Here is a 27,170-nt window from a genome sequence, read left to right on the forward strand (position 1 = left end):
ACATCTTGATTAGTACTGTATTATTTATTAGTCAAATACAATTTTTGAAATTTTATTTAAAAAATGTTGAAAATTAAAATTTTGGGTTTAGAGTATTTAAACCGATCTGCATTTTATTTATATTTGGGAATACTTTTTTTATCTGTAAAAATGTATCACGATTGCCCTCTTACAATGGTATATTTTAGCGCAATGATTTTCAAATTAATAATGCACGTCCAAAATCAATATTATCGAACAAAATTTGAATGTTCTCACATTCATGATTAAATACTGAAGTACCAATTTGTATTTAAACGTCAGTTGATGTCTTCAAACTGTTCTTAATTACAAAAACCGTTTAACCGAAACCAGTCGGTTTTTTTAAAATAACCCGGTTTTAATCCAGGTTATCATAGGTCAATTATTTATGAAACAATTTTGTAGACTTCATAACTTAATATACATTTGAATATATTTTCGAAAGTATCTTATATACATACATACTAAAAACCCACATATTCCTAATCAATATTTCCATACAAAATCAGTTTTATAAATCGTTGATAAATTTAAAAATTCATTATGAATAAGGCCTTAAAAATATACATTAGATCCAAGAAATAAGACAGTAAATAAACAAACAACAGCCAATTTTATATTTGCAATGAAATTTTAAGAACAATTTATTTATTTATTTAAAGCAAAAATGCGGGAGTATAATGTAACTTCTTTTTAATATTTTTAATTTTTTTCGTGTTCTTTAGTTAAGCAATGCTTTTATGTAACTCATTCTTTAATAAATTATCATTATTGAGTTCATAAACGATTATATGTCCTTTTAATCTGACTTGACTGGGACGTATGACAACACGATTGTTGACAATGGAGTAACTTCCAAGTCAGAAACTAGAATCTGACCACTAAAAAGAAAAAATATACGAAATTGTATAAATTGCAAAAATATTTATAAAATAATTACAACAAAATTACGTACGTTTTAGTTCCATTGAAATTGTTGCTGACAAATTTCACATTCATTGTTCCTGGGAAACTTCCATTGCCCAAGTTAAGAGATTGATTAAGTTCCGTGGGATTAAAAACCACTAAATAACCAGGATTACCGGACTTTATTCTATGTGGTGCAAGAATATTAATTTTAAATTATTATCAAAGTTTTAAATTAAAGACTGACATAAATTAGAAGAATATTAAGCGTGATAGATAAATGTTAAGGAATTCCCTCTTACCTTTGTCTAATTGTGCATCCATTAACCAGTTTGTTAAGTTATGTGTGTATTTGGAAATTATGTTAGCAATTTGTTAAAAGATAAATGGAATTTGTTAATGAAATGAATGTACAATGTGACCAATTACCATGATTTAAAATATGTAAGATGAGAGGTTAAAAGAAACATATTTACCTGGTGTAAGCAACTAAAGGATCAACAGGTAACATATCAAAGTCGCCGTGCATGTATGAAGGCGATAAACGCAATTGTTCAAATTGCTCGTAAACTTTGTTCGTAATGTTACCATATACTTCGGTGCCACCGGGAAGCACAGGTGTACCGGGCAATAACGACAAGAACAAAAATATGGTAAATGGAGTGACAGACGTATCATCACCCAAATTGGCAACATTCCATTGTACCCAATTGGTATTTACATCTTGCATAATACCCGTCAGTTCACTGCGTAATTTCTTGTCTTTGGGAGAAGCTAAATTCTTCACAAACTGTCCATACATGGGAATATCGACACCGAACTCTCCTGTGCTGGTCTTATAGATTTGAGGACGTATGATATCATCAGCAACCGAAAGGAAAGCTTCAGCAGAACTATTTTTAACCACAACACGATATTCATAGAGAATATCTCCCAAACCTTCTTGGAATGTCGTTTGACTGTGAGTCCAAAAACCATATTGTGTTAAATCGTAGACAGTAGTTTCAGCTGGCATTTCATCCTTAAAGTTTTTAGATAATATGAAGAACTTTGTGTTCTTCAAACGTATGCCTTGAACTCCCAACGCAATGGCATGTTGGAGCACGTCACTTAATTCCTGTTTCACGATACTGTCATTCATATGCAAGTCGTATAGACCATCTCCGAATTGCGAGAGCACATAATTGCCGGACATTACCTCAGCCCAAGCAGAACCATTCACCAAAGACAACCAATTGTTTGGTACTTCAACCTTTTCAGTCCAAACGAATGCCGAACGTTTAGTTTCATCGTCCAATGCCTGTTTAAATAGTTTAGATGATTTGGGTACGTAATTGGCTGTAATATCCAGAATAACATGGGTATTGGAATCTTTATAATGATTGACGATATTCTTGATTTTTTCCTCCACTTCTGGTTCGCGTATATTGTAAGTGAGTTCTGCTGGTAATTCATAAATTACGCCGCTAGCTTTCATTTGAGTAGCTGTAGCAACGTTCTCATCGCTCACCTCGAAACTGGGGAATTTGGCTAAAATTCCACTTTTGTACCAAGGCAATGGTTCAGGAGCTGCGCATTTTGGTGCATCAACTATAATAAGAACTGCACCAACCAGCATTCCCAACCAAACCAACCAGAAGGATATAAAGAATATCCAACGCAAACGTACCCAGAAGGGATCATTGGCGTATTTCATTAGCTCCTCCTTAGACATACCGGTAAAAGCCTGCGAACATTTTAAATAAAATAAATATTATTATTTTAGAAAGAAAAACAATTCAACGATTTTATATTTGAATTGATAAGTAAACAATAAGAATGTAGCGTAAGACAGCAAAAATGCAGTCAGAAAATATTTTTCACATTTTTTAAAAATTATAAATGAATATTTGGGTTGATGCATTTATTTTTTGTTTAAATGATTGTTACCAACCTCTTGTTTGTCCTATGCATACATTAATAATTAATAAAATATTAAGAATTATTTCTCAATTCTACAATTAATACCTAAACAGATCTTTTTTATTTTAGTGTTCTAAATTTACTCACTTTTCCATTGACAGCGCCAATATCAATCTTAGCATCTCCATTTTGTTGATCACCCTTAATGAACTTCACTTCCTCACGCTTGTCAGCCAACTTTTCGTCTTCGGCACCCAACATTTGCTCATCGGCACCATCATTAACATTGTTTTCTTCCTGCACCATTTTGTTATCTACTGCAGGGGTTTCCTCTTTTATAGCGACTATATTATCAATAGGCGATGTTGAACGCTCTTCGTCTGTAAATAGAATTTTTATGAATGAATGCCTTCGTTGTTTGTTTAAAGATAACGTATAATTTTATACACATGGCTTATCTTTATTTGAAAAGTGATTTATTTCAATAATCACAGCGGTTAAATACAAAGTTATATTATTATTGTTGAATGCTTGACTTGTTTTATTATTTAATTTGTATTTATTTAATAAACAACTTACGCTTCCTAAAATTCAAACGGTTGAAATAATTTCACATCATATTTACGTACTCCTGCTTTTTTATACATGATGTTTTGTATTGAATTTTACCCAAAGTTGTTGAACTTTTTGCAAAAAGGTTGCGAACAACTAACTCACAAAGTAAAGTAATTTATAAAATTCCTCGTATTTGAACTAAAAAATACCTACAAGAATTAATTGCTTATGAGAGCAATTGTTTATAGGGATTACTTACAACTACTGATCAACTAATTTGGGGGCTCAATTTTGATAAAAATTTGTACAAAATAATGACCTTGAAATGGGTAATATATCCAGTTTTATTTTATGTATTACACCCTGCAACAATTTTAATATTTTTCCATACACATGGAAAAATCGATATACATACACATCGTTAGCTAAAATGCAAAAAGGCGTAACTAACAAAAAAAATCAAAATCGAGTTTTTGATTGATTATTATAAATGCCATTAAACTACATGTCTTGGCAAAATTTTACACTTCTTCGATCAAAAATTTGTCAGTGTGCTTAAAGTGAAATTCGAAAAAACTTCTTTAAATATGTTTATAGTTTTCATTTTACAAAGTTTTTTGCTTCTCCTGTAAAGTTATATTTTTGTTACTTACGCCTTTTTGCATTTTAGCTTACGATATATATACAGTGGTGGCCATGAATTTAAGACAAAAATTGTTTGCTAAATTCCATGTAATTGTCAATTATTTATTCAAATATTTCCACAAATATGTATGCATGAGGACTATTTAAACACACAAGTGTGTTTTATTCGACTGTGTCAATTCATACATATTCACCATGAACACATAAAATTTTTCTACAACTTGACCAAAAATTTTTTTTTTAAATAAACATATTTTCTCACATTTATATCATTATAATTTTATTATTATAAAATATTCGGACCAAATTTCGTATTTTTAGTTCCATTAGTTTCGGTCATATCATGTTATTAACAGCGGATGTTCGCTGAGGTTGGTCAACGTATTTCCACATATCTTTGTCCATATATTTTTCCAAACATTTTTCAGAAACTAGAAACATTAATAATAAATTTCATACCCTTAGAGGTCCTTTTATTTTGGCTCTATCGCACTCAAAATTCAGTTGATGAAAAAAATTCAAGTATTTGTCTTAAATTGGTGGCCACCACTGTATATATATATATATGTATACGGGAAAGTGCCCATGTGTAAAAATAACTGCTGCACGGTGTTATATGTTAAAAATCTACGAATAATTTGGGATCAATGAACTTGAATTTACCTATATCACATTTTTGCATTCTCTGACATTATCAACATTCCAATCAAGGATAACGATATGTATTCGCAAAAACCCAACAACTTGAATTTAGTTTACCATACACATTTTTAAATGATTTTTTGAAATTCCATGCATAATGAAATTAAACAAGCCTATTAAAGTCATTAATATAAATTGAATTAAATTGCTTTTTATGATTTACTACACAATACATACTTTCATTTATTAATGTGCACTAATTGTATAAAATGGAAAAAGTTTTGCTGACGCAATAGATACTTGATATTTTAGTATACATACTAAGAATTCCTGAGGTTTTGTCTTCACACAATACAACTATTATTCATTATCAAAAGCATTTCCTTTGCCACGTGTGGCAATGAAGGTAGCTTACAAGTCAAGCTCATAGCTATTTAAAGTTAAAAATGAATATTATGTGTATCTACAATAAAATTCAGAACAATATGTTTAATTTTGGACACACCCTTGACTACACTTAATATAGATAAATATTGTAGTACATATTTACCTATTTAATAATTATTTTATCTTAAAACTATTCTTTAATAATTTCTTACCTTTATTGCTACTTGATAATTTATTGTTCTGATCTTTCAATTTACCCGTATCTTCTGAAATGGGTTTATAAATCTCAACTTCTTTTTCCGTCTGCTTTTCGGAACAATCTAACGTTCCACAGTTGCTCACATTCACTTTTCGACTGTTTCTTTTTAGTAGATTCTTCATTTTTCCTTTTGCTTTTATATTCGTTAGATTGAGGGATGAAATTCTTGAGTTACCAGATGGTTATTTTGTTTAGAATTTGGCTGCACTGAAATGTGAAAAATTGTCTGTTAAATTGAATTTATAAATAATAATTTTCCATTAAGAATCTCAAAATAGATACAGTTGCGAACAAGATAATACAGTACCACTAAATTTTTAAATATTTTAACTGTTTTTACAATGTACTGTGTTTGCAAACAGAAGAGAGTGGACGTCGAATACATTGCCTATAGCCTGAACTTGCAAAAATAAGTTTAGATCCATCCGTTAGTTCACAAAATATCTTGTTGTTTGCTTTTAAGTAATACATTAGAATAAAAAAACTTTCAAGGATTAAATAAGATTAAATTCATAAATATTGGACAAATATACACAAAAACGCATTTTTGAGATATCCTTTGACTAAGCACAATTTTTTATGATATATCATCCTATTTTTGAAAATTATAAAATCTGGCTAACAGTTCTAAAGTTTTGCTTTATGTATTTTGCAATCATCTGTTAAAAAATTTTAACTTTTTCGTATTGTCCCAATATAGTGTAATTTTCTCTTCAAAAATTACACTATATTTTTTTTAAATTTAAATTTTTTTCATCAGTCATTTTTTAATCGTGTTGCTTTGTTTTACAATATTAGTTCCATAGTGATTTTTTGTATGAATTTTGTATAAAAAATTTGCATTTTTTCAGTTTTACGTTTCAATTTACAAAATCAGTGCTTAAATGTTTTTAAACAATTTATTTGTTGTTTGTTGAAATACACCACAAATTTGAGTTATGACGGTTTAGAAGGAAACGAGCCATAAAAACATGTCCCATATCCTTTTTATAATTTTAATTTAATAAAATTTCACTTTTTCTTTTAATTTTTACCACTTTTTAAACATTTATAAAAATTAAATACAATTTAACTATTTAATTAATAATATTTGTACTCTATTAAAATCGTAACTTTATTTTGTGTGTTTATAATAAATACATTCCAATAAAATTATATTAAATTTGTATTTGAAAACCAAAATATAAAAATTAAATAATTATTTAATTTCTGATGTAATTTTGCGCACCACTTTCTATAGAAATTTGCTTTAAATTAACGTTTTTAGCACGTATGTATGTAGGTACGTACGTTCAGACCGATGCACTTAACCAAACTTAACTAAAGTCATTGGAATATATGAATCTAACTATAAATGCTTGATTTGAGCTCAATCTTAAATTAAAATTGCAATCTGCAGACTCAAATAGCAGGTTTGAAGAAATGTACAAAGAAATCATAATATGTGCGGGTATTTTACTTGCACATACATACGTACATACTACATACATACATTATATATGTATATTATAAACATAAGCATTCATGTACATACATACATATTATTAATTTGCAACAAGACCGACATAACTCAAAATTTACGTTTTTAAACTGAGATGTACAAATCATTTGCCTGAAAAAACTTTTTAATGGTTGTAGTTTGCAGAACGAGAGATATGTATATATTTGTCCCTCTTTCCAAACCACAACCATTTTGACATTTTCTACTGGAACTAACTGATTCGTATCTGTGTATACTAGTGATATAACTATTGACATTTTTTGCAAATATGCAAATTGGCATAGCATAGTCGAATAGAGCGTTACAAAATATGAAAATCCACGGTATTATTTTTTCGCGGATATTAAAAACGTTCACGCACCAAACGCAATAAATTTGTTCATTAAATATTTTCAATTATTTTGAAATACAATACATTTTATTTTAATAATAACTCCGGACATACTTCAAAAGATAATTTTTAAATAAGGGAAGTATCACACTTGCAAAAAAAATATGAAGTTATTTATATAATTTTTCAGAGAAAAAAAAAATTTCGTTTATTTTAGAAATTGGTGTTGGTGCGTGATGTTTTTGATTCCAAATGACCTAAAAAAATGATTTTCATTACAAGTGGTATGCCAAAAATTTCGCCAAAATTAGTTATATCCCTAGTGTATACATATGTTTATTTATTTAATCGGTTCACCTCAAAATTAGTTTCAAAAGTTATGTGAAATGTTATTTCTAAAAAATAAAAATAACGCCTTGAATTATTCATAGTAGAAACTGTATATTTTGAGTAATGACAGTATGCTTGCAAATAAGCGACATACAATATAAAATTAGGGCGGCCTCACGTTTTATATAAAGACTTTTTACGGAAAGACACGTATAGTAATGTTTCACATTTATCCGGATACTTATTAATACACTTATTTTTATTCTAAATACATATGTATGTATGTTATAATTTTTGAATCATGATTTGTTTCAATACATCCGTGACCTATTTACGGATGTATTGAAAAAAATGATGATTCAAAAATTATAACATACATACATATGTATTTTCCAGTATTCTTCATATTTTCAAAATTCTTTCGATTTTAAAATGAGGCTCCAAAAAAAAACTATTGTATTACCGTTACGTTTTGACAGCCTTGTCTCATATTGCTAATACATGATCTAATTTTATACTTTTAATTTAATTATATTGCCTTATAAATGTATTCTTAAATAAATAAATTAGCATAAAACCAATATCTTTTATTGATTTTGCAGGAAAAAGCTGTTACATTTTATATTACACAAATAACCACATGTCATAAGTCCACCTTAATGTAAATACCTATATATGTATGTATATGCATTTCACTGAAAGAACTTGAGTTATAAACAAAAATTTAACTTGTTTGTGACCAAAGGCCAGGTATTCGTCTTTGATAAAACTTAAACTGTTTTTTTTGTATTGTATTGTAAAATTTGCTGAATTCTTGATTCTTTATTTAATACAATACCCTACATAATATATAAATACATGTTTGTAAACTTGACACAATTCGGTAAAGATAATTTGAAATTATAGTTTAGTGATTAGCCCATGACAATTAGTTCAGCATATCCTTTTAAAGTAATTTTAATATAAACCAGACCACCATGTATGGATTTGATGATAACTAACTGATAGATTCGGTTTTATAGAAAATTGAATTTAAAAAGGTTAACTTTTCAAGAAATGCGCAAAATTTTGTATGAAAACAAACCAAACACGAATTATTCCAGTGCTGAAGAATGGATATTATTGTGACTGCGAAATATAATATGAATTTCACTACTTTCTTTAGTTTTAATTTGGGTTTTCGTAATTTTTAAAATTTTTTCCGAAAATTGTCAAATATTTTAATTTTATTTATTGCATCAACATCAACGTATGAGTAATTTTAATTACACCTAAGATTACTCATAACTCTCCAGGTTTAGATAGAATGTTTCACAAATGTCTATTTCGCTGATTACAATCTATATAATGTTAGTAGTATGTCACGTACTAGGGAACACAATTACATGCTTTTTTATATTAATATATCGTTTTGTAATCCGAAATGTAGTTGTTGTAATTTATGTAGGATCAGAACCATAGATTTTATGGTTAAAAGAATTCAACGTACATACTTTTTTATTTACCAATACCTCGCTTTTTACATTTTTTAACTAACATACATCAAGTTTATAATCAAATTTTGTAGGGTATTAAGAGGTCATGTTGCTTGACTACGTTTCTTGTTAGTTTTAGATTTACGTCCAAGTTAAATGGAATGTTTATACCATAGATAAATACATATAGATCGGAAACTCTCCTGTCAAAGACCTGACTCAGTTCTCAAAAACCTAAGAAATTACAATGTATTAGTTAAAAAAAAAATATGTGAAAACAAAAAACAACACTCGTATGTGTAATTTTTTCAGTAATTTTTTGTTTGCGGTTTTTATAGTTTCCGCTCTATGTTTATGACTCTATGGTTTATACATACATATATGTATACACATGTATGTATACAATATGTCTATACGCACATACATATGTATATGAATATAAGTTCATGCACCTATACAAAATGTATCTTAAAATTATTATAATATCCTTAATTAAAGATGTGATATACATACATACATACATTAGGGTGTGTCGCAGAAAAATGTTGCAAATATACCCGCCTTAAAATTAAGATTGGTATGTTCTGGTTTTTCTCTTTTATTTTAGGAAAAGATCGCCTCTGATCTTTTTCCTGTAAATCTAATTGTATATCTCATACAGTTAATTATCCCTAATTAATAATTATTCAATAATTAAATAATTATTATTAAATTATAATAAAGTTAGTAATAAAAGCACTAACATTTATTCACATGAAATAAAGCTTATATGGGCCCGAGTGGGTGGGAATCCACAAATGGCTGCTTTTTGGTACTTTTTCTATATTCTAATGGTACTTTTTGAATTTTCTATAATAATGGACCTAGATATATGAAATTAAGCATATATGGTCCTAAGTGATTGAAAATTCAAGCGGATACTTCATGGTACTTTTTCTTTATTCTGATGGTACTTTTTTTTATTTTCTATAACAATGGACTTAGAAACATGTCCTAAGTCAGAAGTGAGAATTCTAGGGGGAGACTTTTTGGTAATTTTCTTTATTCGAATGGTACTTTTTGTAATTTCTTCACCAATGAACCTAAAAACATGAAATTAAGCTTATATGGAGCCGAGTGATAGGGAAACCACAAGTGGGGGCTTTTTGGTACTTTTATATATTCTAATGGTACTTTTTGAATTTTCTGTAATACTGGACATAGAAATATTAAATATAGTCCCAAGTGAGTTAAAATTCAAGGGCATACTTGATGGTACTTTTTCTTTATTATCATGGGTACTTTTTTGAATTTTCTATAATAATGGACCTAGAGTTTCCAAAAAAACGGAAGAATTTCAAAACCGCGGTTTCAGTTTTAAGAAATTGAAAACAGATTGGTTTTGGTTTTGTGATAATTTATTAAATATTAAGTGTTATAGAAACATAATTAGTTGATAATATAGGAAATTATATACAAATTTAAAATTCGAACTTGACGGCTTATGGTTTAGTGAATGCGAATTCAAATAAATGGTACTATTTCTTTATTGCAATGGTACTTTTTGAACTTGATTCTGAATGAATTTGAATTCACTAAAGGTGATTTTAGTGGTATGTTTCTTTTGCATTTTCTGTAATAATGGACCCAGAAATATGAAATTAGGCATTTACAATTAGATTCACAAAGGGAGACTTAATAGTACTATTTCTTTCTTCTAATTGGGGTAGCGAAGCGCACCAGGTCAGCTAGTAGAGACGAGAGACGAGTAATTGTCAAAAACCTAAGTCTGTTGTCAAAAACCTAACTCTTGCAACAACAAAATACATCATAGTCAATAAGTGTGTTCGCATACTTTCCAGTAAAAATTATCCAGTAACTTTATTTTAGAGAGTAAAAATAAATTACTCTCAATCTGAAAAATTGTCAAAAAAAAGTACGCGAACAACAATTTGTAAAAATAAGTTGTATTATATTGTAAATCAATTTAAAACGTTTGTTTTTTGTTATTTTACTTCTTTTCTTTGCAAAACTTGTAAATTGTATTAATTTTCAACATTTTAGTTCTGTTTACATTTGCAACCACATGTTTTAAACACATTTTTTATGTTGATATTTTTTACTGGACAAAAAATGTCCAGTAAAAAATATCATGTTCTCTATCTACGAACTGTCACTTTTAACACTCTCTTGCTCTCTCGTTACAAGTTTTTAAAAGAAAACGAACGGAATCCCGTAACTTCCAGTGATAATTTGTACAAATTATCAAGTACGCGAACACAACTAATGTATTTTGTTGTTGTATCAAACATATGATTTGTTGTATTTTTCTTTGACAAATTGGAGTGTCTCGTCTCTATGTACATATCGCACTTGGTCAACAAGAGGGTATTAACTAGGGTATTCAATTAATCGGGTTTCTGGTTTAATTGGTTAATCGAGCAAATAATTAATCGGGGTATAGATTTAATCGGTTAATAATCGGTTAATTTTAAATTATTCGATTAACCGAATAATTTCTATTTAGATTTAAAACTGATAATAAAACTATGGATTTTGTGTTCTTACAAGTAAAAGAGCTATACTCGGCTGTGCCGAATCTTATTAATTTAAAAAAAATTAAAAAAACGTGAACAAAAACTGATTGGGTTTTGTTTATTATGATGATGGTAAAAAATGAGTTGTTTGATGACCAAAGGGCTATGGGAAAATTAGCTTTAATTATAATTACTTGTGCAAGTAATTATAATGGGTATTTATGCCAAAATAAAAGAAATAAACAAAGGGAGAATTAGTTTGAGTTCTAATATTTGTTTATTTGGGTTGAGTATGTTGCTCACCTTTTAATAAGATTCTTCAATTTCAGGTTACAAATTATGTGTTTGATTTTATTGTACTTCACAAAATGGTAATAAAGTATAGGTTGACTTCATAGAAGTATGTATAAAAAATGGGTGTTCACAAGTAAGTGCACACAAGTGAGTGCTCACAAGAAAGTGTTTTAAAAGTTAAAAATATAATTACATGAAACCTCGGTGTGTTCAAGAACCTGAGGCTGAATTTAACCGACAATTCACGAATCTATAGCGAGTACTAAATTCACTAGATTAATCTTTTACAATACAAAAATATTATTGTTATACAAATGCACTTAGCAAAATTCAGTTACAATTCAATAGTTAATTATAAGTGCATTTAAAAAATATATATAAAATCAATAAAATACAATACAAATTTATAATAAAGTGTTCAAATGTAGTTTGGACATGGCGCCGTCCTTGCAGTATTGCAACAAATAATTAAGCTGAGAGGACCTGAGCCAAAGACTTTATAGCTTTTACGATAATTTTGGCATCTGGCGTTGCTAAAAGCTGTGATGATTGTTGTCTGGTTGTTGATGTTATTGGTGGTTGATGACGCTGATTGTTGTGGCTGGTGGAATTGCGTCGCTGGTTTTGTGGTGTAGGGTGAAGCAAGGTGTGGTGGAGTTTCTTACATTTTCGGCACGTATCCTTTGACGTGCATGACCGTAAAATATGGCTTCTTGCCAGACAATTGTGGCAGTAGTGGTGTCTTTTGACCACATTTAGGCGCTGTTGTAATGACATCTTCAAAAATTTCACACAAAATCTTAATGCATGGTACTTCTTGCATAATACGCATTTGTAGATCTGTGATTCTCTTAGTATCACACGTCTTCGGTAGGTTTCCCTGGTGCTTTGTTGCTGGCTTGGGCGAGTGGTTTCTAATCTTCGATTTGGCCTAAGAAAATAGAACAAATAGTTAGTAACTGGAAATGAGAGTTGGGCAAATAAATAATGAGGAATGTGTGATGTGAGAAATGTGTTATGAGATGTGATAAATATGAGTGTGTGATTATATATACAAATTCAAATTTACTAAATAAAAATTTAATGATTGTGGAATATATTCATAAGAGACATTTTATTGAGCATTTTCATTATCTAGGAAAGGAAGATAACATAATTTCGCTATTGGCCGGGTTATTACACCTGATGCTATACGTACGTCGGCAACACGTACATTCTCATCTGAACCGGGATGTGTTTTTTCTACTCTTCCTAAGCGCCACTCATAAGGCGGTTGCAGATCATCCATTACAACTACAAGATCTCCAGCTTTAAGGTTTGGGAAAGAGTTCTTCCACTTGTAGCGTTTGTGTAGCGATTTTAGGTAATCCTCTTTCCATCGAAGAGAAAATTGATGGTGAATTGCCTTTAATTTCTCCCATCTATTTATGAGAGACATTTCTTTAGCATCTTGATCTGGGAAAGCCATAAGCGGAGCACCTCTTATGAAGTGTCCTGGAGTAAGGGCTGTTAAATCTGAAGGGTCCTCTGAGATAGCAGAGATTGGTCGTGAGTTGAGAACTCCTTCGATTTGAGCTAAAACGGTAGAAAATTCTTCAAAATTAAACTTTTGAGAGCCAGCTATTCGTTTTAAGTGATATTTGAAGCTTTTGACGGCGGCTTCCCATAAGCCGCCCATGTGAGGTGCATGTGGAGGTATAAATTTCCACTCAAAACCATGCGTAATATACTTTTGGGCTATATCTTGAGCTGAGTTTTCTATGAATTTTGCGAATTCGCGTTCGAGTATTCGACTAGCACCCAAGAAGTTTCTTCCATTGTCAGATACTACCCTTTGGGGCAGCCCCCGTCTCCCAACGAATCGAGAGAATGCAGCTTGAAATGCCGCTGAGGATAAGTCTGAGCAGAGCTCCAAATGAATAGCCTTGGTACTAAAACAAACGAATACACTAACGTAAGCTTTTATGTAAGTAGATTTTCGTAAGGGTGAGATTTTTAGTTCAAAAGGGCCCGCGAAATCAATACCAGTTATCTGAAATGGAAGAGATAAATTGCATCTTTCTGAGGGTAAAGGGGCCATAATCTGGGAAAGTGGTTGCTGTTTGTAGATAATACACGTTTTGCAGTGATGAATTATCTTTTTAATCCGAGGTTTGAGCCTAAAAACAAAAAATTCTGTTTGTACCATTCGACAAAGCTGGCTGCATTCCGCATGATAGAGAAATTTATGTAAATGTATAAGATATAATTGACAAATTCTTGAATTACCAGGTAATATCACTGGATAACGCTCATTGTATGGAAGCGAGGATTGAGATAGTCTACCATTTACTCGTAGAAGAAAGTTCGAATCGAGAAATGGATTCAGATTTTTAAGAGAACTTTTATTGGGTAAGGGTTGTGAGTTTAACAGACATTGGTAATCTTCTGGGTGGAATGATTTTTGAGCTAAAAGTAAAAGTCTTGTTTTAACAAATTTCATTTCGAGTTGGGTAAGAGAGTCTTGGGTAGCAAAGTTGACAATTTGATTATTTTTTCTGCATTTGTTAAAAAATCTAAAAGCATAACATATAACTCGCAAAGCTTTGTTATAAGATGAGAAATGGTTTAAAATGTCATTTGCTAGAGTTTCTGTATGTAGGGATACAATTTTCTTTGGAGTTTCAATCAGTTTCAAAGGATTTCTTTTGGGCCATTCAGATGCAGGTTTGTTTAACCAAGATGGTCCATGCCACCATAAAGAATTATTTGCGAGATCTTGAGGTCTACAACCCCGTGTTCCAAGATCCGCCGGATTGTCGTGGGTCGGGACATGTCGCCATGTTGCATTCGGTGTTAGAGTATGAATTTGAGAAATTCGATTAGCAACATATGTCTCCCAAGAAGAAGGTGGTTTTGAGAGCCATCCTAGTACTATGGACGAATCAGTCCATAAATATATTTCCTTGACATTAAAGTTCAGAGCTGACAAGACATAATTTACAAGATTAGAGAGTAGTACTGCGCCATTTAGTTCTAAGCGGGGAAGACAAACAGTTTGTATTGGGGCAACTTTACATTTTGCAACTAATAAATTCGAAAAAGTATTATAGGTTTGGGATTGACATCGAATAAATACCGTCGCACAGTAAGCTGCTTTAGAAGCGTCTGAGAACCCATGAATCTGAATGGTGTCTGAAGGAGTGTACTGTAACCATCTGGGAATTGATATTGTTTCCAATTGGGTAAGATCATGAACGAGACTATTCCATTTTTGTAGGGATTCTGTAGAAACATCCTCATCCCAATCTAACCCTTCTAACCATAATGTTTGCATAAGTATTTTCGCTCTGACGACTATAGGGACTAGCCATCCAGCTGGGTCGAAGAGTTTAGCTACTGACGAAAGAATTTGTCTTTTAGTTATTTTAGTGGATTGATCAATTGGGGAAAAACTGTATGTAAATGCATCTGTAAGTGCATTCCATTTAATGCCGAGTGTTTTGGTTGAGCTAGCTTCATGAAAGCGAAGAAAGTCTAGATCGTAAAGATCTTCTTTGGGTAAGTGAGAGAGCAATCTTGGGTCATTTGCTGTGAATTTCTTTAAAGGAAATCCAGCAGAATTCAATACTTTAATAAGTTGGGTCTGAGCGGATAATGTTTCTTCTATCGAGAATCCTCCAGATAGAATATCATCAACATATGTTTCCGATCGTAATATTGATGCTGCTTTGGGATATTCTACTTCGGTATCAGACGCGAGCTGAAGAAGCGTACGAATAGCGAGGTACGGAGCACAATTTAAACCAAAGGTTACAGTATTTAACTGATAATCTGTAATGGGACCATCGGGTTGATTTTGGAAGAGAATTTTTTGAAAGGGTCTATCTTTTGGATGTACAAGAATTTGTCGATACATCTTTTGTACATCTCCGCTGTAAACATACTGATATTTTCTCCAATTTAGTATTACAGTTATCAAATCGTTTTGTAAAGTAGGGCCTGTATAGAGAACATCGTTAAGAGCAAATTGAGATTTTGTTTTTCGTGAAGCGTTGAAAACAACTCTAACCTTCGTGGTTTTATGTTCTGGCCGAACGACGGCATGATGTGGTAAATAGAAGGAATTACATTTATTTTGGGACATATGTTCTTGCGATGAAGTTTCTTCCATGTGACCGAGAGCTAAATATTCGTTCAGAACTGCCATGTAATGGGAATGAAGTTCGGGATTTTTAGATAGAGTTTTCTCCATTCTAGCATATTGTGCTAGAGCAATGAATCTTGACGAACCAAGGAAGATTTTTTCGGGATACTCTTTTTTAAATGGCAATCTTACTACGTATCTGCCATTTTCATTACGTTTAGTCGTTTGGGTATAAAAACGTTCACAAATTTCATCTTCAACAGAATTTGAAGGGGCTGAGGGTATTTCTTCTTGTTCCCAGAATCTCTTTAAGAGAGTATTGAGATCTGTCGTATCAGCAGGGATAACAGTAGTTGTAAAAGATTGAACGATTTGGGCTTTTATGGGTCCACTAAGTACCCATCCGAAAATTGTATTGTAGGCTGATGTTTGGCCACAAATATTTTTCTTTATACCAGCAATGTTAATTGAATGTTCATAATCATTGCCTAGAATCAGATCTATTTGGGAAGTCTTGTTAAATGTAGGGTCTGCTAAATCTATTTCTTCAAGTTGCATTGAATAAGGGATTTCGAAACTGAACGCTGGAAGTTGTTTTGTAACTTTGGGCAATACTATTGCTTTAACTGGGATTCGTATATTATATCTTTTGGCGTACAATACGAACTCGCACTCTTTGTTCGCAGATTGCTTTTGCCCACCAATGCCTACAACTTCGAAGTGAGATTTTTGGTAAGGAAGTTGAAGTCGGTTTCTTACTTTTTCAGTTATGAAGGTTCGTTGGCTACCTGGATCAATTAGAGCTCGTATCGTAAATAGTTCTCCTCTATACTCTATTTGCATTAAAGAAGTTCGTAATAGAATGTTTTCGTTACTTGTGGAACAATTAGCGTGAATTTGTTTTGATCCAGAAGGGCCTTCAACTTGATTTTTCGTTTGATGTATTTGAGTAACATGTAGGGAAGGTTTTTCGGAAACATTGCTAGGAATATCTTTCTTTTCAGATTTTTCAATATTCTGAGATGGGTATTGAGATGTTCTTGTCATATGCAAAAGTGTGTGATGAAGTTTTTTGCAAAAGAGACAAGTTTTCTTACTTTTACAATTTGCTTTTAAATGTGATGAGCCTAAGCAATTATTGCAAATTTTATTTTTATATACAAAGTCGATTCTTTGCTGTATTGAAAATTTTCGAAACTTAGGACAAGTTCTAAGATTATGATCTTCATTGCATAACATGCAAGATACGTTCAAATTTTCATGTGAAGTATACGCTTGTATATTTGGTGATTTTGATTTGTTCAGGCTAAAGTTATCTTTTGAGGTTCTAATACTATCGAGGCGTTCTACAGCTTCGTATCGATCTACCAGAAACTGAGACATTTGCGACCACTTAGGAAGATCGCGAGGAGATGTAAGTGATTGTTCCCACAGAGAAAGGGTTAAATCTGGTAATTTAGTAGATATTAGATGAATGAGAATTGGGTCCCAACTTTCCACTTGTACTCCAAGAGTTGTAAGAGTAGCTATTGAATCATTAACAGAAGATTGTATTCTTCTAATAGACTCACTGTTTTCGTTAGTTGCTGCTGGGATATCAAAGAGGATTTTAATCTGGTTATCTACAAGTACCCGTTTATTCTCATACCGAGTTTTCAAAGCATTCCATGCCAAATCAAAGTTATCATGAGAAAGTGGATATCTTTTTACAATTGCACCTGCTTCACCTTTCGTTTTGTTACGAAGGTGATATAACTTTGTGACGGGAGAAAGTTTTGAATGATTTATGTACACTGCAGTGAACATGTCCCGGAAAGATGGCCATTGTTCATAACTGCCTTTGAAAACTTCAGTGTCACAGGGAGGAAGTTTAATGCAATTATTAGAATTATCGGGTGCCATATTTTGGGTAATAGCTTGTGGTGGGAGAGAATAACGTGCAGACGTATCAAAACCTTGGACATTGGAATTGTCCATTCGGAAAGCTTTCATTAAATCAAGAATTTGGGATATACAATGGTAATAAGCGTCTACACACACATCAAAATTCGTCTTTGCCTCTTCTTTGAATTCTGGCTTAACTAACTCATCTTGAGCTAATATAACTTTTTCATATGAAGCTTCTACTTTGTTCCATCTAGTGTCTAAGTCTTTCAACTTGACTTCTAAGACCGATTCGGTTTGGTCTTCTATAGGTGCTCTGTTAAATCTTTCACAGAACTGGAGCATATGGCCACAATCAAATACAAACTGCTCCTTAGGAGATGGGTTAGAATTTTTCTGAGATGTAGAAGTCATTTTTAAATGGTTTACGTATGCGAATTTTGAATATAAATTGAGTATTTGTTTTACTTTTTAGAAAAGTGTTAGATATCTTCTTTGGAAATAGTGCAATAAAAGTGGGAAAATAGAGTTTTTTTACTCTTTATGGATTGAAAAACTCCACTATTTAAAGTTGTGTTTGGATAAGTTGAATTGGGAATTTTGAAATATTCTTTTCTCAAATTAGTGTTAAGGAGTTAGTAAGTACTAGCACTAGATACCCGTTATCTAGTTCAAATGAATAACAATGAGAATTTATCATTTATTGTTTTAGATTGTAGAGTTGAATTGGTAGTAGAGTTAAGGGGCTAGAAAGCTCTCGCACTAAATATCTGTTAAGTGTTTTTTATTCTCGTTATAGAGTTAAGGGGCTAGTAAGTTCTAGCACTAGATACCCGTTATCTAGTAAAATTAATAAAATGAGAATAAAAAAAAACTTGAACAGATTATTTATGTCGGTTCTTGCAAAATTCAATATTCGTTTTTGATTAAAGGGGCTATAACTAGCACTAGATACCCGTTATCTAGTTTAAAAGAATCAAAACTGAAAATGAATATAGTTTGAGCTGATTAGAATTATATTTGATTTTGGAGTTTTACGGAATTCTATCTTCGTTTTTGAGTTCAGGGCTATTGCAGAATAGCACTAGATACTCTTTATCTAGTTAAAATATGGTTCAAAAACGAGAATTAAGATGGTTCAAACTAGTTTGCTTTACGTAATTCGTTTTTGAATTCGGGGCTATTGAAGAATAGCACTAGATACTCTTTATCTAGTAAAAAAAATGGTTCAAAAACGAGAATTAATATAGTTCAAACTAGTTTGCATTCAAATTATTAGTGAAAAATTGTTAAATTCATAACATGAGCGGTTTTAAGGCAAACGATGAGCACAATTTAACATGAACTTCGTTTCTTAGAAGGTTAAGTACAGATAATTGCAGATCAGTGTTACCGCTGATCAGTTTTATGTTCAACGAACTTTTTTTTTTTGAAATGGTTTAACGAGTATAGCTTTTTAATATAAATTGATCCAAATGTATAATATTCACTTGTATCTTAAATTGGTTTTTCAAAATTAATAATTATGTGCTAAGATGTGATAATGTGTAAACATAACAATATTAAATATCTTTCCTTCACTTGTATTTTAAATTTCCTTTTTAATTATTACTTTTTTCTACTTGTGTTTGAAATTTTATTTAAATCGGCACTATTTATTTAGTTTTTTGATTTGTACAAAAATTAAAAATAAAATGGTAACTCTGTATGAGAAATGCCTGATAAATATGTTAGTGTTGTCAACACACCAATGTTTAGCTCTTTTTATTATTCTGAGAATAATCAAATTTATCGTATAGATGTAAAAATTTATTTTTGTGTTTTAATATTTAATTACTCGAAATTTTAATTAGTTATTTTAATTTGTTATTTATTGCGAAATGATTGTTTCACAATAGCTTATTTTTTGTGTGAACAAAATGATATTATAGCTGCTGGTTTTCTTTTTGTAGCGGACTGTATTTTGTTTTTAGATTTGTATTATTAAACACAGCATTTATAATAAAAATATTGAAAACACAATCTGATGTTAAGTAAACTGAGAAAGTAGACTGCTTTAATTTTCATAAAACATGGTTAAAACCCGCTGCTTTGACAATATTGAATTTTTCACCACACTTTTTTTCCTTTTATTATTGGAGAGAATGAAGAACAAGGAAGAGCGTGAAGTTATTTTGCTTTTGATTTTATAAATACTTTTCTCTTACGGAATAAGCAGTAAACAATAACTATGTATATTGCTTTTGGTTTTTTATAAAGAATATATTAGTAAACCAATTGCAATTGTCTTCTTTTAAATTTTCCTTGAAAATAAACTTACCCCAATAATTCTGTATAGGATGATTTTTTTTTTCTTATTTCCACTGATGATCGCAAAAAATTCCAAGAGCGATTGTAAAATTTGGTGGTTGAAATGCAATTGCTTTTAACTTGACTAGCACAATAAATTTATTTTCAAAGAGCTAGTAAATTTTTTGGTGGTTGAAGCACAAATTACTTTTATTAATCTGAAGAGCACAGTAAATTGGTTTTTAAAGAGCGAGTAAAATTTTTTTTTTTTGTTTTATACTGAAGAGCACAGTTAATTGTAAGAGCGATTATAAACTCTGGTGGTTGAGCTTTTGATTTAACCGCAGAGCGTATTAACTTTAAAGAGCGATTATATTTTTGTTTTATAAATTTTGCAAACACAGTAAATACAAGTTACTCTTAAAATTTTGGTTTTTATATGAGGCTATGAGATAAAGATGAGATGAAATGAAGGACAAGATGAAAGACAAAATGTTTCAACTTTGTTTTTCTGTTAAAAAAGTCATACCACAATAACTATTTATTTCTGCTTGCTTACTTTTTCCTTTTTTTTTTTTTGTATGTATTATTGAAAAAATAACGGCTTTATTTAAAGGGCGGAACAATTTTTTGGTTTTTTTTTTATTATTTTGGTTTCTTTTTGTTGATGTTTTAATTTTGTATGTACATATAGGTATGTGCAAATGTAGCTTTAGATTTGATCAACAAATTGTAACGGAATTTATGAATTTTTTTTTTTTACTTATAGGCACTATATATGTATGTATGTATTTACTTTTCTTTTTATGTGCAAAATTATATTACATATTTCTTCTTTTTGGTTCTAACGGGATGACAATTAGGCTATTTTTTATATATAGAATTTAATGCTTATGGCCACTGACCTTTATTCGTATATATGGCGTTTACTAAGACCTTTTTTATGTAAATTTTTTTTTTTAATATGGCGTTAATCAAGGTACATAAAGCCATTATGTACATAAAGCCATTTTTTTTTTGACGAACACTTTTGTATTTTTTGCCTTTTGAAATATGGCGACAAATGAGACTTTTTTTTTCACTTTCGTTTTTTAATTTTTAATAATTTGTTGCACACTTCTTTTTACAAAAATTTTGCACATACATATATATAATTTTATAACCTTTTTTTTTGTTTCGTTTTTTGGTTTTAAACACTTTTTTTCTGCAACACGTTTGTTGTTTTTATGATGTTAGTTTTGTCGCGTTGTGGTATGTCTTTTTTGTTTTTGTTACGTATGTATGTGAGTATGAGATTTTAATAATAATTTTATGTTTTCGACTTACTGCTTGATGTTTGATTTGTAACTGATGAGCCCTTAAATCTTCGTTTTGTACATTACCTCATTGTTTTTCTATTGTGGTGAATTTTGTTTTCTTCAAGAGACAATTGTTTTTATTTTCTCCAAGAGACAATTGTTTAATTTTTTCCAAGAGACAATTGTTTAATTTTTTCCAAGAGTCACTTAAACAATTTGACGGTTCGACTGGACCATGAACAAAAACTGATTGGGTTTTGTTTATTATGATGATGGTAAAAAATGAGTTGTTTGATGACCAAAGGGCTATGGGAAAATTAGCTTTAATTATAATTACTTGTGCAAGTAATTATAATGGGTATTTATGCCAAAATAAAAGAAATAAACAAAGGGAGAATTAGTTTGAGTTCTAATATTTGTTTATTTGGGTTGAGTATGTTGCTCACCTTTTAATAAGATTCTTCAATTTCAGGTTACAAATTATGTGTTTGATTTTATTGTACTTCACAAAATGGTAATAAAGTATAGGTTGACTTCATAGAAGTATGTATAAAAAATGGGTGTTCACAAGTAAGTGCACACAAGTGAGTGCTCACAAGAAAGTGTTTTAAAAGTTAAAAATATAATTACATGAAACCTCGGTGTGTTCAAGAACCTGAGGCTGAATTTAACCGACAATTCACGAATCTATAGCGAGTACTAAATTCACTAGATTAATCTTTTACAATACAAAAATATTATTGTTATACAAATGCACTTAGCAAAATTCAGTTACAATTCAATAGTTAATTATAAGTGCATTTAAAAAATATATATAAAATCAATAAAATACAATACAAATTTATAATAAAGTGTTCAAATGTAGTTTGGACAAAACGACTTTGGAAAAAAAAATTTTGTTTACCTAAAAATATTTAAAATTTGTATTTTGAAGTAAAATTTGGTGTAGTGTATATAAGTCGTTTTTTTAATTTTTTCTAAACTTTTAGAAAAACAAATTTTGTTTTTAAATTTTTTGGTGAAAAAAAAATTCGGGTTAAAAAATATTTTTTACCGATTTTGACCCATTGTAGGTCCAACTTACTATGGTCTTATATTCGTAGTTGCAAAGGTCTTTGGGATATCTATCATAGATATCCATATTGTCTATATTAATGACTTAGTAATCCAGATATATGTCAAAAATCGAGGTTGTCCTAATTTTTTCCTCATATCTCAGTCATTTGTGGACCGATTTTGCTGATTTTAAATAGGAAACTTCTTGAAAGCATGTCTGACAGAATTATTGAAGATTTGGATCCCGAAGATATCTGGGGTCTTCAGCAAATTGATTTCACCATTGGAGTCCTTTTTGAATTTTTTTAGATTTTTAATACTTTTACTAATTTCGATAAGTTCTGGTAAAAGACTCGTTTCAGTAGTGTTTCCAGTTTCGTCTATTATCATGTTCTCATCCGTCAAATACATGCAAATTAAATATGTCAGTTGTTATACTCACTAAACATGTTTCTTGGATGTTCGAAAAAATATGAAATTTTACTTTGACATTTGCATTTATATTAAAACGGAAAAATAAATCAAAAAAAAATATGTTAATCTGCAAAAATAAGAAATTTCGGTTAACCGACACAAATTAATCGGTTTATTTGTTATTTGAAAATCGGCATTTTTGAATTATTCGAACAGTTAACCGACAAAAATTAATCGGTTAACCGATTAACGGTTAATCGTTTGAATACCCTAGTATTAACTCAAAATTTTGAAAATTTCACTTTTTTCTAGGAACATCAATATCTATCTACTGTAAAAATTTCAACGTATTCCGATTACTCTTTCATCCCGAAAACAACATTTGAGACCATTTTCGTGATAACTTTTATACAACAAAAAGGTATTATTTCAAGTTAATGCAAAAGTTGAAATAGAAATACATCGTAGGTATATTTTCATAAAAAAAGGTATTATTTTGAGTTGAGCCTTTATTCAAGTTAAAAATAATCATAGAGAAACATAGAGCAGAAACTAGAAAAAAAACTCAAATAAAAAAATTACTCAAAATAATCACACATACGAGTGTTGTTTTTGTTTTCACATGTTTTTTTTTACTAATACATTCTCACCACTTAGGTTTTTGACAACTGAGTTAGGTCTTTGACAGGAGAGTTTCCGCTCTATGTCTATTCTCTATGAAAATAATCAAATTGGTTTATTTTGAGTTGATACTGTTTTGTTGATAAAATTGGTTGTACTTTATGATTTTAATTCGAAATGTGACTCTTTTTATAAAAAAATTGTTCACATTTTTTCAGAAAAATGGTATTAACTCAAAAAATAGATTTTTTTTGCAATAATTGGAAAAATTTTAAATAAAAACAATGTAATTATATTTTTATATGGAATTTACAAAATTGTGATGTATTCCGACTTTCAAATTCTCTTAAAATGTAACCACAAACAGTTTTTAACCTCTACCTCTGTTGATCAAGTGCGATATATTTTTCTATCAGCCCAATTATGAATAAAAAGTTCCATACGTTTACAGAACTATGAATTTATGAAATAATAAAAAAAAACTCCAAAAATATTTTTTGAAAACTAATTTTTTGGCAAAATAAAATATTTAATATAATTAAAAAAAATTTTGGGGGAAAAAATTATGTGATTGAATTTTTTATAAACAAATACATATAAACCTTTCTATAAACATGACAGATATATTAGAAGATGCTGAAGCAGCAGTTCAGCTAATCAAGGTTCAACTGTAGTTATTGTATGTTTTTTTGACAATCACGCTCTCTGTTATCATTTTACCACCTAGAATTGCCCCTCTCCCCTTTAGCACATAAAAATATACGATAGCAATTGAAATGATTAAAAGTAATCAAGAAATAAACTAGTCAACTACAACACACGGAAAAATTCCAAAATCAAGTGTGGCAGACAACTACTCAAAGCACAAATTCGAACGCGGACATCTACAAGCATAAGAATTATTGGTGAGTTTAGCTTAAAACTGAATGAATACCTAAATTGATAAGGTTGATTAAAATTAAATTCTGGAATACAGGCAAATCAGCTATTGGATAATCGATAATGTTACGAAGAAGTGTTTTGTGTGCAGTTAAACATAAGCAATTTTGTCATAGATATCGTGCCATGTCCTCGCTTTTGTGTTCGAAAGCATTAATTAATGGTAATTGGGTGTCTGCCATTAGCGGGGATACCTTTGAGGTGAAAAATCCGGCCAATGGCAAAGTCATTGGTAGCGTGCCCAACATGAATGAGAAAGATGCACAATTAGCAATTACAGCTGCAAAAACTGCATTCAATTCTCAGGAGTGGACTTCATTGACAGCAAAGCAGAGGTCCCAATTATTAAAGGTAAGCAAGCAGTGGTTGTGATTGTGCCAATAAAGTGAATGACCTTTAAATGTTTATTGTCGCCAATAGAATTGGTATCATCTAATTGAAAAGCACACTCAAGAAATTGCTGAAATTATGACAGCTGAATCTGGCAAACCTATTGTTGAATCCAAAGGAGAAGTTTTGTATGGAAATGCGTTTATGGAATGGTTTGCCGAAGAGGCCAGGCGTATATATGGTGAAATTGTTCCAACTCCAGTTCCCAATCGGGAATTAATTGTGGTCAAACAACCTCTGGGTGTAGCAGCTCTAATAACTCCATGGAATTTTCCGTTGGCTATGATTACCCGTAAAGCTGGAGCTGCTTTGGCTGCAGGTTAGTGCTTCTGACTACATATGTATCGAAATTTTAAAAGTAAATCCGAACAATTTATTTATGTGTAAACAGGCTGTACAGTTGTTATAAAACCAGCTGAAGATACTCCCTTTACTGCTTTGGCCGTCGCAAAATTGGCTGAAGAAGCTGGTATACCAAAGGGTGTTGTTAACGTTATAACATCAAACAAAGCTGCTCCTATAGGAGAATTATTTTGCAAAAGTCCAGATGTACAGGGCATATCGTTTACAGGATCAACTGAAGTTGGTAAATTACTTTACCGCCAATCAGCCGAAGGCATCAAGCGAGTTTCCTTGGAATTGGGAGGAAATGCCCCATTCATAGTCTTTGACTCAGCTAATTTGGAAAAGGCTGTAGATGGTGCTATGGCTTCAAAATTCCGCAATTGTGGACAAACCTGCGTATCATCCAATCGTTTCTTTGTACAAGAGGGAATTTATGATAAATTTGTAGCTGCTCTTAAAGAACGAGTTGAAGCTTTGAAAATCGGTCCTGGTGATAAAGACACAACTCAAGTTGGTCCTTTGGTGAATGAAATGCAATTCAAAAAAGTTTCGGGATTTGTGGATGACGCACGTAGTAAAAATGCTCAAATTCTATGTGGCGGCAAACCTTTGCAAGAATTGGGTGATCTCTTTTATGCTCCGACAGTTGTCACTAATATACCAACCAATGCTAAAATTTACACTGAAGAGGTATTTGGTCCGGTTGTTTCCATCATCAAATTTAGCACAGAGGAAGAAGCTTTGAAAAAGGCTAATGCCACGCATCGTGGTTTAGCCGGCTATTTTTATAGTGACAATGTTCAACAAATATTCCGCGTAGCCAGACGTCTTGAAGTTGGCATGGTTGGTGTTAATGAAGGTCTCATTTCAGCTGCTGAAGCTCCATTTGGTGGCATTAAAGAGTCTGGCATTGGACGTGAAGGCTCTCATCACGGTATAGAAGAATACACTGAAGTAAAATACATTTGCATGGGCAATTTAAAATACAATTAAAAATAATAAACTCAAAATACTCAACACACTCTTTCCGTAGTACGTATCAGCTTTAAATTTACGTTAACAAAGTCTTCCAGTCATTAAATGTTAGTTCTTTATGTTTTATTTTATTTGCTTAATAGTGTGAAATAAAATGCTATAATAATTGTCATATATGTTGTAATTTTTGTTGTTTGTTTCGGGGATTATTTGGCCTCTACAAAATGCATAACGCCATCACAAATTACGACTTGTCGATTATTTATACTATTTTAATGTAAAAAATATCTATGAGATGAGAAAAAACAGTTTTTAAAATATTTACAACAAAATTTAAAAAAAAAATCGACTTTTTTCGACTACTCTACTTTTTTAGTTAAGGCCCAAACCACAGAGTATTCGATGAAATGAGGAATTAATAATTCCGAATAGTGGGTGAATAATTAATAATTCCGAATAAGGTTTTTTTGATGCGAACCCTTGTGTGTGTATACGGATTGGGAATCCACGACTCAGAGGCGGTAGCTGAGGTGGCACCGCACCCCAACTAATTAGTCGAAGTATCGTAACAAATAAATAAATTTGTATAAAATAAAATTCTTTCAAATATGTTTTTTATAAAAACATACGTGGTTAAACGTATGGTAAAAAGTTGAAAAATGTCGTTTTAAATAAAATAAAAGGTCGAAAGGTCGACTATTTCTTTCAACTATAGAACCCTACATAATACTACTCAACACATTTTTATGGGTACTCGATACTACTTAATGGCCCATAATCATAGTCAAACACTAAAGTCGGTTCTTTTTAGAAACAACTTTAAAATAAAAACCTGCTTTTAATTATTTTGCAACTATAGTCAAAATTAAATTATGTTTTAAATTGAACCGACTTTAACTGGGTGCCACCGCAAATGTAGAAAATGTTTTCATACAATATACAACAAAATACAGACAAGTGGCAACACTGAACAGCTGACATACAAAATTTAAAAAAACAAGTAAGAGAGCTATATTCGGCTGTGCCGAATCTTATATATTTATATTTTTTAGTTTTAATTTTTTTTTCT

At 30.8% G+C, this 27,170-nt stretch overlaps 2 protein-coding genes and 1 long non-coding RNA gene across 3 annotated transcripts; 1 reads left to right on the top strand and 2 right to left on the bottom strand.

Moving 5' to 3' along the window:
- Positions 1 to 633: 633 nt before the first annotated feature.
- On the bottom strand, positions 634 to 5,431 carry CD98hc (CD98 heavy chain). Its single transcript, XM_065498123.1, has 5 exons — positions 5,271 to 5,431; positions 2,977 to 3,209; positions 1,404 to 2,653; positions 977 to 1,114; positions 634 to 902 (listed from the first exon to the last, which is right to left on the bottom strand). Exons 2-5 carry the CDS (start codon positions 3,133 to 3,135, stop codon positions 821 to 823), a joined length of 1,629 nt encoding a protein of 542 aa, XP_065354195.1. The 5' UTR covers positions 3,136 to 3,209; positions 5,271 to 5,431; the 3' UTR covers positions 634 to 820.
- Positions 5,432 to 11,569: 6,138 nt separating this feature from the next.
- On the bottom strand, positions 11,570 to 21,526 carry LOC135960701 (uncharacterized). The gene is made up of 3 exons (XR_010576587.1): positions 21,390 to 21,526; positions 11,774 to 12,695; positions 11,570 to 11,663 (listed from the first exon to the last, which is right to left on the bottom strand). It is a non-coding gene; the product is annotated as an uncharacterized LOC135960701 (long non-coding RNA).
- A 2,674-nt stretch (positions 21,527 to 24,200) lies between these two features.
- Positions 24,201 to 26,285, top strand: Ssadh (succinic semialdehyde dehydrogenase). Its single transcript, XM_065498124.1, has 4 exons — positions 24,201 to 24,357; positions 24,429 to 24,742; positions 24,812 to 25,100; positions 25,173 to 26,285. The coding sequence occupies exons 2-4, from the start codon at positions 24,455 to 24,457 to the stop codon at positions 26,117 to 26,119; spliced, it is 1,524 nt and encodes a 507-aa protein (XP_065354196.1). The 5' UTR covers positions 24,201 to 24,357; positions 24,429 to 24,454; the 3' UTR covers positions 26,120 to 26,285.
- Positions 26,286 to 27,170: the final 885 nt, after the last annotated feature.

The sequence above is a fragment of the Calliphora vicina genome, chromosome 1, assembly GCF_958450345.1.
Source record: "Calliphora vicina chromosome 1, idCalVici1.1, whole genome shotgun sequence".
NCBI lineage: Eukaryota > Metazoa > Arthropoda > Insecta > Diptera > Calliphoridae > Calliphora > Calliphora vicina.